At 36.9% G+C, this 15,053-nt stretch overlaps 1 protein-coding gene across 1 annotated transcript in view; it reads left to right on the top strand.

The window, feature by feature from the left end:
- The window catches only part of Hmcn1 (hemicentin 1), a 429,789-nt gene that overhangs the window by 303,111 nt on the left and 111,625 nt on the right, over positions 1-15,053 (top strand). The window contains exons 45-52 of the mRNA XM_051185954.1: positions 595-876; positions 2,492-2,659; positions 5,265-5,378; positions 6,292-6,378; positions 8,257-8,448; positions 9,458-9,631; positions 11,616-11,729; positions 12,074-12,219. Of these exons, the coding sequence (XP_051041911.1) occupies positions 595-876; positions 2,492-2,659; positions 5,265-5,378; positions 6,292-6,378; positions 8,257-8,448; positions 9,458-9,631; positions 11,616-11,729; positions 12,074-12,219 (1,277 nt within the window). The remainder of the gene's footprint in view (positions 1-594; positions 877-2,491; positions 2,660-5,264; positions 5,379-6,291; positions 6,379-8,256; positions 8,449-9,457; positions 9,632-11,615; positions 11,730-12,073; positions 12,220-15,053) is intronic.

The raw sequence follows: 15,053 nt of genomic DNA, 5'->3' as shown, positions 1-15,053 counted from the left end.
AAAATAAGTTTCTTTATGAATTATTATAAGTTGGCTACTTTTATTCCTGTTTTATATGCCAGGTAACCAGTGTCACATAAAGCTCTTTAAAATGAAGAGGGATCGCTAGTGAAATAAGAAGCCCTAAGCCACCATAGCCATTGTAGCATTTGGAACACTTCTGTAAATCAGAATTATACTTGATAAGTTCAATTACTGTATTATTTCTCAAAAATGAGTGAACACAGCATTCTCCTCCTGGGTCAATAGCTTTCTTTTAGATATTAACCCACTTAGAAACAGAGAAGGATTCTACCTCTCAATATGGTGACAATTTATTAGGTAGTAATGTAGTCTGTTATTTTTAGTCTGTTTTAGTAGCTGATATATTGATATAAATCTTGGGGCTAAGGATATAACTCATTTGATCATGATTACCCAGCATGCACAAGGCCCAGCCTTTCATCCCCCAACCACATCACTTGGGTGAGGTGGACATTCTTTATTATCACTCTTCTTTAAACGTAGAAGCAAAGAAGTTCAAGGTGAAAACTCCCATTAGAAGTGACACATATGTTTCTTGCATAGTTTCTCATTATGTCTTTTCCCCCAAAGTTCCACCATCTATAGCCAACAGTGGCAGCCACAGCCCTGAAATGATTGTCATCCGCGGGAAGAGTATTTCCTTGGAATGTGAGGTGCAGGGTATTCCTCAGCCAACAGTGACCTGGATGAAAGATGGCCGTTCCTTGACCAAGGGAAAAGGAGTGGAAATACTGGATGAAGGTCGCATCCTTCAATTGAAGAACGTTCATGTATCTGACACAGGCCGTTATGTGTGTGTTGCTGTCAATGTAGCAGGAATGACTGACAAAAGATATGACTTAAGTGTTCATGGTAAGTAGAGAGGGAGTCAGCAGATCTGTTCACAAGATGGTATAATCAAGTGTTCTGGGAGCATAGACCTCATATCTGGAAGTAGTCTATTTATATTCCATCTGTTGTTTTTTAATTATTTGAGAATTTTATGCTATACAGGGAAATATGATCATTTACACACCCCATCATCCATTTTCCCTCCAACTCTACCTGAATTTCCCCCAACCCTTTCCCTCCTAACTTTTTTTTTTCCTGTTTCATATGTTACTAAACCCAAATAGTGCTGTCCATATGTACATGGTATAAAACCTTGAAGCATTGGGAAGCTTCTACTGGCCATACCTTCCAAGAAGAATGATCCTCCCTTCCCCAGCAGCCATTGACTACCAGTAGTAGCTCCTCTATATAGAGCATAGCCTGGAGTTACCTCCCTTGTCTGTACATGAATTTTGACTAGGTTGATCATGTATAGTTCTTGTGGAGGTAACCACAGCTAGTGTGAGATTGTGAGTGCATGACAGTGTTTCACAGAACCACCCCTTTTCTACATACTTACAACTTTCCTAGTTTCATTATTTAACTCTCTACACCTGGCTTCATGCTGTTTGCTGAGACAAATACATAGTGTTCTTTTGAGGATGCCTAGAATAAAGTAGAAAATTTAAGATGAGCTTGTACTGTGTCAGCTGGCCTAGAATGCACCATGTAGATGAGGCTGACATCAATCAACCTTCTTTATCTCACTAGTCCTGGGAGTAAAGGCATGCATGACCACATCTGGCTAAATCCTTTAATAATACAGTTTCCAAAATCAAGTCTGAAATAAGACTATTTTAAAGTCTGCTGCTCCATATCCCTTGGATATGAGTTGTAGTAAAGTCAGATTTAAGATCCTAATGAATAAAGTATAAATTTTGGGCAGGAAGAGATCAGACATGAACATAGTCAAAGCCAACTACTTTTATGCATGCAATTTGATGTATAATTTTAAATTTATAGAAGCAATGGGAACTTCAATAGACACAAATTTTATAGTTTGAATGCCATTAATAAATGAGTAAATCTAGGTCTACTGTTGTATGTCTATAGCCCCAGAACTTTTGACACTAAATTTGAAGGATTATGAGTTCAAAGTTGACTTAATAGGGAGTTCCAGATTCACAGGAATTACAAAATGAAACTCTGTCTCATAAGAAACATAAAAGAAATGTTTGAAGATTAGTGTCTATCTCTTATGTTTGTAGCCAGTGTGTATGCCTAAGATGAAGGGAACAGGATAAAAGAGAGAATATTAATATTAAATATTGTTTTTTAAATTCATTTAATTTTAAGATTATAACGATTTTTATAGAATCCTGTCCATTAAAAGATTAGAAATTTATATTACAAATCTGTCAGAAAATAGCACTAACTCAAAAACTAGCTCACCATTCCTGGAATATCAAGGCCAAATTGATCAAAATTGGAAAGCAGTAATATACATTTTTATTTTTTAGAGGTGGCATTATTATAATTGCTTGTTTTGATTACTACTAACCAGAAAATGGAAGACTTCTACTGGAAATAAACTATTGAGGATTATGTATTGGCTACCTTCTTTTCTATTTCCAGTCACTTTGGTTTTATCTTGCAGCCCCTCCAAGCATCATAGGGAACCAAGGAGTACCTGAGAACATCAGTGTGGTGGAAAAGAGCTCCGTATCCCTGACTTGTGAAGCCTCTGGCATCCCCTTGCCTTCTATAACCTGGCTTAAAGATGGATGGCCTGTCAGCCTCGGCAGTTCTGTGAAAATTCTCTCAGGTATTCACAATTTGGATAGCCTGATCATTCTGTTAGTTTCATGTGAACATTTTCCTTTTCATTTTCATTGTTTATATTGTTTCATTTTTCTTTCTGATCTAGGTGCTTATTATGATATCTATTCGTCATATTATACAAACATATTTAAAACACAGAAGGGTATAGGAGTATCAGGAAAATCTTAATCTCCTAACTCCTCTATTTAAAAGGAGTTGGCTTTGTCTTATTAGCATTATATGACATCCCCCTTGTACTAAGTATGCCAACCGATGCATGACTAATCTTAATAGTACTTAAGTCTCTGGGAAGGGAGTTCCGTGGGTGCTCTGACTTTATCACTGGTTCAGCTTCTGATAGTTTTGTAGGAAAATCTGAATATCTTATCATCTGTAAGTCAATGTAAAACTGGAGGGAAGGTTTCTGAGGCATGTCACGAGAATTCTACAACTGTCCTATTTTGATAATGACTGTCACACAGGCTGAAAAGACAATCTTTAGCTTTTGAGAAAGTTACTCATCTTTGTTAACCTTGTCAGCATCTGTGTCCTGTGGATTTTATTAAACTGAAGTTAAGCTATTAACATAGTGCATGCTAAAGCACCCAATCAATACTCAGTCCATATATTGGGAAACTCCCTGAATCCTCCCTGTGTCCTGTGATACTTTGCATACCCTAGGTGTCTGCCACCACGTCCTAATGAATCAGAGAATAGTGGCTCTGGCTACCAAAAGCCTGAGCACATTATCTTCTCATCTCAAAATTATCTCCTTTTCTTTCTTCCTTCCTTCCTTCCTCCTTCCTTCCTTCCTTCCTTCCTTCCTTCCTTCCTTCCTTTCTTTCTTTCTTTCTTTCTTTCTTTCTTTCTTTCTTTCTTTCTTCCTGTGAGGTAGTTTCTGCTTTGGAAAGTCTGAATTTATTAAATGTGATAGCATCAAAGATGGCAGAAATGAAAACAATATGACAGAGTGCTGTCGGCTGGCTCTTACACATTTACAGGAGTGGTGTTTTGGTTCTATTTAGTTTTGTTTTGATTGACCAGCAGCTGGAGATCCCCAAGCACAGCACATTAAAAGTATTTCACCTTATGACTGCCAAAGGAATCGTTCAGCTTTGCAGTCTGGATGTGTTTTGTGCGATGGATAAATGAGAAGCAGATGAATGACATAGCTCACTGCTACTCCGCTGCACACTTCTGTTTCCTTAAGACTGATCCTCCTGAGGCTTGCCTGCAAGCAGAGCTCTGATGATGGTTGTCATAGATTTATCTGCCATGAACAACTAACTGCAAAAAAAGTCTGGTAGAAACAAGAGGTATCTTAATATAAGTATAAATTGCTGTCAGATTCATTTCGGGTTTTCACAAGATTATGTGATACAACCAGGAAGTGAAGAGAAAAGAAAGATATGACCTAGTTGACTGAGGATTGTAGTCCCAGTAATGACTCATAAAAGTTGTATCACTTTAATATCCCTCAACTGGAACCAAATTGCATTCTCACTAATTTGAGCTAGCCACAAGTGGGTGACTCCTTTCCAAATTGTTTAAAAGAAAAGCCATGTTCATGTTGTTGACCTCTGTTTTGCTGGGAAAAGCAAAATTCAGTTCAAGCAATCAGCTTTGCTTTTCTCTCGTAAGGTATTGCTAAATTTACCTTCCAGTGAATTGAGGGTGGGGAAGTTGCTGGTTGGAGAAGTAGTGCCAGCTTGTCTCCTGTAAACTGAAAGCAGATGGTAGCTCCTCAGCCAGATCCAGGTGAATATTTAAGTGAGAATTTTATGTGTATCCATTAGAACTTTCAGTACAAATTCAAGGTGCTAGACAAAAACGTGCCTACCTTAAAGTTACTTATAAATCTGAGCACTACCTCTTTTTCCCTGAGAATTTTCATAAGTCATTCCAAGGCCTCTACTTCTGGTTTCTTTCCCAAAGTTTTTGCTCTGTCTTACGTGCTGACTACTCTATCTTTGTCCTTAAAGGACATTTTCCTCCAAATTCCATCTTTCAGCATGTCTCAAACTATGTGCATTTTCTCTTCAAAGAAAACACAGAAATTCAAAATATGGAAAGAAGCACAGGCAGCATTGCATCCATGCCTGAGGTGACCCTATAACCCTGTCACTAATGATGCCAGAATTTCCAAGAAGCTGACCCAATAGCTGCCATTCAGTGCATCTTCACGGTTTAACTCAGTTTAACTCCTTTCATATCAGTGTCACCTGAATCCGGGTCACCAATCTAGTCCTCCTGCTGGCATTTCCAATTTATCATTTAGCCTCATTTCACAGTCAGCACTGACTTGTGAAAGCACCAACAAGATAGTGACCTTGTTTTATGCATGTAACACCCTCCTTCACCCTTAACAACACTGAACCCCTAGCACAGCATCCAAGGGCACACAGAATCTGACCAAACCTTATCCAGCTCCACCTGTTGTCATTTCCCACACCTATTTCATTGTGCGCACGCCTGCTATTCCTACTTACCTATGGAACTTCACACTTAACCACAGCAGTGTTTTACCATGTCTGTAAGACTTCATTTCTCACTTGATGTCACCCAGAACTGTATTTATCTTTAAGTCGTCTGGTGCTTTGTTTTTCTAGGAGGCAGGATACTGCGCTTGATGCAGAGCAGACCAGAAGATGCTGGCCAGTATACTTGTATTGTAAGGAATGCAGCTGGTGAAGAGAGGAAAACGTTTGGACTTTCAGTATTAGGTACTTGTGTGCTTTGCAGTATCTAAAGGGAAAATCTAATTGGCTTCAGTGCATTCTGGACACAGAGTTCAAATTTATTCACAGCTGGAATTTATACCTATGTGGTCTTTGGCCCCTGGACTATGATTCTTGGCAATGTTTCAGCATTATTCAGAGGAAATGAGTCCAATTCAACTGCAGAACTGCCCTGTTGTGCCAGTTCACAACTGCTAAGCAATGTTCTAAGACATGGTGTGACTTGCTTAAAGTGACAGAGCTTACTCATTATTTTTTGGATACATTCTGTCTTAGTTTAATTGATGTTGCTGTAATGAAATAACCCAAAGTAAGGGGAGAAAAGATATATTCTAAACCACAGCCCATCACTGTGGAGAAGTCAAGGTATCAGAAAGTTGACACTGTGTACATGCACAGTCAAGAATAGAAAGAGACCAAATGCCTATCATTATAGACTCAGCTGGTTTTCTCCTTTCTTGCAGACTTCAGGAGTCAAACCCAGGGAGTAGAGCTACCCAGATAGGGTGGGTCCTTCCACCTCAGTTAAGCTGATTAATGCAATCCTCCACAGACTTCTCCACAGCCCAGCCTAATCCATACTGTCCTTTGCAGCTTCTTTTCCTCAGGATTAGAGAAAGTGTCAAAATAACGATTAAATATAACCATCCCACATTTTATTCATATTTATGATTTAAATTATAATTTCATTCATTAAAACTGAATTTGTAACAATTTTGTAGCACAAGTGAATACTAGAATTGGTGAAAATAATAGTTTGACATGCGAATCTAATAACTCTAATACTTTGACATTCTAAATAATGAAGAAGATTTGTTTAAAGCTTAGGCACTTACAAAACAGCTTGGCTGTTAGATGTGTGAATTACTTTTGCTATGCTTTTGTGTATTTATTTTAGTTCCTCCTCATATTGTGGGTGAAAATAAATTGGAAGATGTGAAGATTAAAGAGAAACAGAATGTCACATTGACTTGTGAAGTGTCAGGTAAGGAGTCAGTTCTTTTAGTTCTGGAACTTGTTACACTTGATGATCATCTCTCTCTCTCTCTCTCTCTCTCTCTCTCTCTCTCTCTCTCTGTGTGTGTGTGTGTGTGTGTGTGTGTGCGTGTGTGTGTGTGTGGCGGGAGGGGAGGGGGGTCTCAATCCTTGGGAAAGTGTAACCACTAGAATAGGAGTTAGAAATTGAATGGTGGTGTAGTGTGCTTGAGTGAAGGGCAATAGGAAATCTTAGATTCAATGAAGATAAAAATAAATAAATAAAAATACCTTGAAAGAAAGAAGGAAGGGAGGGAGGGAGGATAAGAGGGAGAGAAGCACAATATTTTTTTCCTAGTCAATGAAATATCTTTTTTATTAGGCTCATACTTACATATGGGGTTTGTTTTGTTTTGTTTTGTTTTTGTTGCAAAGCCCTTTAAATTTCTCTCTCCGTCCATGTGCTTCTGCCCACCTTTACTTTTCTTCTTTTCTTACATTTTATTTTAAAGAAATAAGTAGAAATTTTATTTAATGTTGAGGATTGAATTAAACAAGAACAAAACTATTACCTTTATTGACATGTTTGCATGTTGCACAGAGAATAGACCCTAGGGAAAATGAAGATTCAAAAACCAATGTTACTGTACTTAACCAAGTAAATGATTTAGTTGCATGAAGTAAAAATAAAAAGGTTTGTGAAAAGAGCTAGGAGGAGCATATGGGAGTTTTGGCGGGAGTCAGAAAGAATGTAATTAGATTATAATCTCAAAAATAAATATTTTAAAGTTTTGAAAGTATGTAAAAGAAAACTTCACACCCCTCCCCTTTTATTGTAAATAGATGATATTACAGTTTTAGATGAACAATGAAAGTAGCCCAGAACATTTTATGGAAAAATGGAGTTTTAAGTATGATTAGATGTTTCTTATTTTACTACTTGTATGCCTTGTGTGAGTAGTAAAAGTTGAAATGAGGAAATGCTTTAAGAAAAGCAGATAGGAAGAGTCTACACCAGTGACCTTTTTTTTTTTTTTTTTTTTTTTTTTTTTTTACTAGAAGCAGTGGGGTAATTAACACACGTCGTAAGAGAAGAGTTTTATCACATGGCAAGGAAGAGGTGTCTAATTTTCCCTCCTCCTGCTCTGAATCTCTCCCTTCCCCTCCCTGTCTTTGTCTAAACTTTATAAGATTCTCTGTTTAAGATTCTGGTCTTAATAGTCTCTTCTAGTCATCTTTGTTAACATGACTTGCTTTTGTAGTTTTTCAATGACAAGAAGTCATGTGAAAATTTCCAGTAATATTTAACAAATGTCTCCATTTATAACTTTCTGAAGTGTTCTCCACTGGCTACAAGTTTTGAACAAATAATTATTTTAATCATCTATCTAAATTCTTGGTAAGAATAACAATATAACACAAAGTGTTTGTTGAATTAAATGCTTTACTTTCAAAAAGGGTTTTAATATGAATAGAAAAGAATTACAATATTTTTTTTAGAATGGCATATGCTCCATTCTTTTAAAGTGCAATTTACTGTGAAGATAGTTAATTATAGGAACTGAAGCACCTATAATTAAATACAGGGACCAGTTTAAGCACAGAGATGGATATTTAGAATCATTTACAGATAAAAGCTGACCTACATTTGAAATGATTTCTATCTTCTACATCTTTTTCACCATAGTGTAATCACTGCTACATTAAGCTTTCATGTTTCACACTATTTCAGAAAGGATAGCCACTTCATTGTTTTAAAAGTGGGATGTAGAATAGAAAGCAAATATGTGACAATGCCTTCTTTGGGTTTTGGCTTTTATAGATGGGTGGTATTGAGCTGCCCTAAAAAAAAAAATTAAAAATTAAAAAAATGGCTTTTCCTTACCAGGGAACCCTGTGCCACAGATCACGTGGCACAAAGATGGACAGCTGCTCCAAGGAGATGAAGCCCACCACATGGTGTCTGATGGCCATCTTCTCCAGATCACCAATGCTCAAGTATCACATACAGGACGATACACATGCCTGGCCTCTAATATAGCTGGCGACAAAAGCAAAAGTTTCAGTCTCAATGTGTTTGGTAGGTGTGATCTTCATTTCAAATCTTGAAAAACCAGTGCGCTCTCTCTCTCTCTCTCTCTCTCTCTCTCTCTCTCTCTCTCTCTCTCTCTATCTCTATCTCTATCTCTCAATTTCATTAGATGAAAGATACCAGAACTCGTGTATTTGTATTTCATTCTTTCATTGCTGTGGATAAACTATGTTACAGGCATAGTGTTTTGTGCAGGGAGTAAAAAAGATCAAGGCAGACATTTAAATGTGCAGTGGGTGTGTTAAACATCAGTATGTATTAATCAATCAACATCCATCTTACAGCATCCAAGTTATGTTTATGTCTCAAACATTTCATTGAAATGGATTCTATGTTCCTACTTAGTCTTTCAGATTTAATATGTACCACCTAAATGTATTACATTTGATGATGGATACTTAAAAACTTGCACTAAAATCAACTGAACTGTATGTGGATATACAAATATTCAGATTTTTTCAGTTATTTTTGTAGTTACGTCTATATAATTTGGAGAACTCATGAATACTTTCATATTTACAAATACTCTCATACCCCCACATAGAACCAGAACCTCAAAGAAAGGTCACAGTCTAAATGGACCACATGTATATGATTGTGTGCAAGAAAGGTCTGCCAGAATGCCACTTGATGTGAAGGTCATCAAATAAATAGCATCAAGTAGTAACATATGTAAAGAATACATCGTGTACAAGAACAAAGATTTCTATTGGCAGAACCGACATAGTTTTATACAGAAAGATACACATGAATGCAAGTCGGGCCTGTGAGATTTGTGCTACACTTACCACAGTGTGTTATTATCTATTTTGTATATGTCACCTTCCTCCTTTACACTGTGACATTTTTCACTTGTTTTATATAGAATAATAATGGTTAATTATTTTGTAATTCTTCAAAACTGAGATTAGATAGATAAGCACAATGGCAGTTTGGGAACACATACCTAGAAATAATTGTAAGAATGTTTCTTTAACAAAACTTTAAATTTTCTCAGTGTCTCCAACAATTGCTGGTGTAGACAGTGATGGCAGCCCTGAAGATGTCATTGTCATCCTTAACAGCCCTACTTCTCTGGTCTGTGAGGCATATTCCTATCCTCCTGCCACCATCACCTGGTTCAAGGATGGAGCGCCTTTAGAATCCAATCGAAATATCCGCATTCTTCCAGGTAATTAGTTGACCTCAGCTAACCAAGATGCATTTATACTATGTACTGTTATAGAAAAGAACAGTCATGTGTTATTTTTCATAAAAGTGCCTTTGATTTCATTCTGTCACAGTCTATTGCTATCTTACTATCTATGCTTTTTCGTATATATCTTTAAAATTAAAGTGCCCTAAGTTATTGTTTGAAACACACACACACACACACACACACACACACAACAAACTGAAGCAAATAAATACTACAGTGTCACTAATTGCTAACATTTACTGCAATGTGGAATGTTACAAGGGGATGTCACAAGTAAAGGAAACTCATTCTGATAGAATTTAGCCTTGAAAGAGTTGCTATGTAGAATGTGTTTATTCTCTTTAATACTTGCCAACATGTGTAGAAATAGAAAGAACTAAAAACTAAAATTGTTGTCTGTAAGACATTTAATCTTATGTGGAAGAGTGATAATGAATAAAACTTACTATCACCATGAACTTGAAAACAACCAGCCATTATAAATGGAGAGGGGTATGAAACGTGAAGTAGTGACAAGTTATTTATAAAAATTCAGAAGTGGTCATTGTGGATTTCAATGGTTCAGAAAAATCTTCACTACCTAGCCAGAATATGGGCCTGATTCTTTTAAAGTACTACTGTTTTGTTGATTGGTGATAAGCTGGGAGAGGTTTTAGATCCACCAGGATGACTAGTGAACAAAAGGTAGCAAGTGGGAATGGCTTGGCCAGCTGCAGTCACCACTTATAGGAATGCCTTGTGGGAAGGCTGAAAATAGTCGTGGAGGAAAGCTGAGTGTTGTTTTGACCCCTTCATTGTTGAATTTCATACACTGAACAGCTGAGAACTAGTGACATGTTTTTGAAGATTCATTTTATATTTATTTATACATATGTATTTTGGAGGCCATGCATATACACATGTGTGAATGCCTGAAGAATCTAAAGAAAACAAGGGTTCCCTAGAAATGAAGTTAATAGGCAGTTGTGAGCCACCCAACATGAGTTCTGAGAATTAACTCAGAAACTTAGAAAGAGCAGCACATACCCTTAACCACTAAGCCATCTCTCCTGCCACTATTGACAGATTTTAGGGAGAAAGGTGCCATATTCAAATATGCAAGAGTAATCTTTATAGACAAAGTCAATTAGAAGAAGTCAGTAACAAAGGTGGGGGAGCCTTTCTTTTGCATGCTAACAATTGCCAATGGCTAGAAGTGGGACTGAATGCCCAGCTACCCCTCTCTGCTGAAACTTATTTGGGTTCTGCCAAGCTTTTGACCCCAGTGAGTCAACCACAGTCTAGTTGGAAGACCACACACCTAAAACTATTTTAGTTAGCACCAATTTGTCTTCATTCTTTTTTTAAAGAGGCAAAGTTGGGTGGATAAGGAAGGTATGTGGATTAGGGAAGAATTGAAAATGAGTTGAGTGTGATCAGAAGACATTGTATAAGACTGGAAACTCAAAGAACTAATTGAAAAATGCGAAATAAAATAAAGTCCTTATCTGGTATGATATTCAGAGGCATAGGTGTGTCAGAGAAAGTATGAGCCATTGCCACACACAGGACAATGGGAGACTTAGAGATAGTCTCAGCTACTCTGTAGGCCCTATGTGTATTGTGGCTTATTTCACATCAAATACCTACCAGTAAATTGATATTCATAAGAAGCAATGCTTAGCCAGGTGGTGGTGGTACACATCTTTAATCCCAGCATTTGGAAGCCAGAGGCAGATGGATCTCTAAGTTTGAAGGTAACCTGATCTACAGAGAAAGTTCCAGGACAGCCTGGGCTACAAAGAGAAACCCTGTCTTGAAAAAAAAAACTAAAAAGGAGGAGAAAAAAAAAGAAAGAGAAAGAAGCAATGTTTACCAAAAAAAAAAAACAAAAACAAACAAAAAAAAAAAAACTAGTCTTATCAGTTTGTACATTCCTCACTTTTTCTCACATTTTTTATGTTCCTTAATGTTTTAGGAGGCCGCACCCTGCAGATACTGAATGCACAAGAAGACAATGCTGGAAGATACTCATGTGTGGCCACTAATGAGGCTGGGGAAATGATAAAACACTATGAAGTGAAAGTCTACAGTAAGTTCCAAAAAGTATCATGTCTCTAGCGTCAGTTGCTTGAAGATGTGAAGAGGCACTTAAGATGGTTCAGTGAATAACATGTTTGTTATTCAAGCATGAGAAGCAGTGTTAAGAAAGCCCAGAACCCATGTAAATGTCTAATGGCTATTGAGGCTTGACTGTAGGCTCAGTGCACACATGTTCATACACACACACCATCACACATACATATGCAAACAACATTTGTGAAGAAATGCCCCTCATGTCCTTGAGACCTTGTTAATTACTCCTCATTGTGATTTGTTTTGTACACTGTGTATTTAAAACAACCAGTGTTTAACTCTCTAATCTTGATTTGGCAGTTCCACCCATCATCAAGAAAGGGGACCTTTTGGGGCCTGGGCTTTCCCCTAAAGAAGTGAAGATCAGGGTGAACAACAGCCTGACTCTGGAGTGTGAAGCTCACGCCATCCCTTCTGCCTCCCTCCGCTGGTACAAGGATGGACAGGCCAGTCACAACTACATTTTGTTTGTTGATTATTTCTAAAAGATTTAAATACCAATTTAAAAAGAAACAGGCAGGGATGATTCAGAGATTGACACTATCCACTGAAATATTAAAAGTAGTCATTCCCATGCTCCTCAAATCTCAAAATGCTTAAACAATAAATAAAATGAAAAAAATACCCATGTTCAGTAACTTTGGTATTGGTGGTAAGAAAGATTGGTTTCGTGTATGTTAGCACTTGACTGTGAAGATCTGGCTACTCTCCCACTAAAGAATTAGAGGAACAGCGTTTTACCAAAATAAGAAAATTGTTATGGAGAAGAAACACATGCATGGTCCTAAAATGAGGACAAAATTTATTCAGACCTTTCTCTAAACATCTTCAACTCTTTTACAATAGATAACATTTTTGATATCCTAAAATATGAGAAAATTAAAAGATATAAAGGCACACATGATTACCCTAGGGCAGTGAGAAATAGTAAATAAAAAATCAACTTGAAAGTGAAGGGGCAGATATGGTACGGATTGGAGGTAAGAACAGTAAAAGGAGAAGTGATATGATTATATCTGAATTAAAATTGTTTTGAAAAAATCATCTCTTACAACATTAAAAACAAGTCAGATTCTTCTGCTTATAATGTAAGTTTCAAACCACATACGCTATTCCTCACTAAATCCCTAGTCTTTCTCACATGCTATAAGGACACATGTGCTGATGCTCAGAGGCCAAAAGAGAATATGTAGTTGATGTTAACACTACTAAATGCAGCTGTGAAACAACTAAGCTCCTCTTTATCCTGTTTTACACACAATCAACAAAATAGTCAGTTAAATTCCATTTGCAGAAGTTGCAGAAGGTTAGGTCATAGTATGACTTAAGAGGCAAGAAAGATGGGGCTTCATGGTTTTCTTCCAGATCCCAGATGGATTCTGCTGTATCAGCAGTGAGGGGGAATCTTTTCATATAAAATAAGCATATATCATCTGGAAGCCATTGTCATAGGAAAATACAGAATTCCCACCATCCACCATGCTCTGCTTCTATTGGCTTCTCAGAGTGCTATCAAGTCTGTAAAACCTTACTTTCAAACAAATATGTTTCCTGCCCTTTGAAATTACATCATTAATTTGTTTTTAATTTTCTGTGAAAACTTTTCATCCCTTGTGTTACTAGACGTGGAGCGAGCCACAAATATGAAAACATCTGAACATAAACAGCAACTACACTACTTTCAAAATTCATTAAGAATTGTTCAATTATGGTTTTAAATTCAGTCTCTAACATTATATTAACTGACACTTCTAATTTTTTAAGGCTTGTGTTGGCTTCCTAAAGTATGAATAAGAAATAACATTTTCAATAAATACTTTTTCCATATCATTTATTTCTTCTTTAAATAGCCAAATTTAATAAGTAGTACTCTGATGGGAGATGTCATTCTGTATATGTTTCTCATACTGGTTAATGAATAAAGCACTGTTGGCCAATAGGAAAGGAAGATAGGAGGGACTAGGAGACAAGGAGGAAATAGGAAGTAGGAAGGAGAGGAAAGATGGAGAGTCTGGAGAGAATAGAACTGCCAGCCGCCTCTCGCTGGTAAGAAGACCACGTGGAAATACATAGAAATGGGCTAATACTTAAGACAGAGCTAGCCTATAAGAAACAAGTAACTGGCCAACAGCATAATATCAAATACAGAGTCTCTGTGTATTATTTGGGACTGGCGCAGCGGCGGGACAAAACTAGGTGGCAGGAGGAAAAAACCGTACTCCTTACAGTACTCTTTTTAGAAAACCACCAAAAGATATTGACAATATCAGCTATAATAACTTTATATAATCCTTACATGTTATTTATCCATGCCCTGAAAGTTTTATTTTGATATAGGAAATTTAAACTGTGGTATGTTTAATTTGTGATGTGATTTTAATAATGCTTGTTCCATTCCAAATTATTTGAATATCAACTGTTTACTGGGTATTATTTATGTATAACAAATATAGATAAGAAAGAAACAAGCCAAATCTCTGCCCATATAATTATTATTATTCAGAGACAAAAAGATAAAACTAAAGGAATTAAGTCAGCAAAACAGAATGCGACAGATTAGGTAGAAAAGTTAGTCAGAGAATACACAGCTCAGCTCACACGTGCCTATAACTACAGCTCTAGCTTGTGGCCTCTTCTAGCCTCTACATGTACCTGCACTCATGTGTGCACACAGACACATACACACACTTACATGACAAGAGGCACATGTAAAGTGTCTGCCTTTGGGAGTAGAGGAATAAGGACTATAGTGTCTCAAAAGACAAAAGGGGAAAGCTATTTCAAGATGAAGACAAATTACACTATGTCAAATACCACCAAGAACAGAAAAAAAAGACAATACTGAATGTGAATAGAGCTACATGGATGTCAAAGGTGACCTTGACTGTCTTTCTCATCTAGGAGACACGACTAAGAATTGATTGGATCAGATTCAAGGAAAGCTAAGAGCACAAAATTAGACACCATACATATGTAAAACATTTTTAAATGATTGGCTATAAATGTCCTCAGAAAATGTGGAATAGACCATAACAACCACTCCCATAACACTGAAACTGTCCAGTGGAATAAAATGAATAGATGTTGGTATAGGTAAGAGACCATGCCAAGAAGCTGAAAAGAACATGGTTTTGGTTGCCAGTAGACACTGAAATCACTAAGAATTATGAAGGACATATCCTTAGAAGGAATGCCAGTGAGCGAGAAATAAAATCTTCAAATAAGTAAGGAAGACCTACAATGCCCATTTCAACAAAGTATCATAACATAGCCCTAGCTT

Source organism: Phodopus roborovskii, unplaced genomic scaffold, assembly GCF_943737965.1.
Source record: "Phodopus roborovskii unplaced genomic scaffold, PHOROB, whole genome shotgun sequence".
NCBI classification, from domain to species: domain Eukaryota; kingdom Metazoa; phylum Chordata; class Mammalia; order Rodentia; family Cricetidae; genus Phodopus; species Phodopus roborovskii.
Note: the sequence above shows the minus strand (reverse complement) of the source record. Positions and strands in the feature narration are given on the sequence as shown.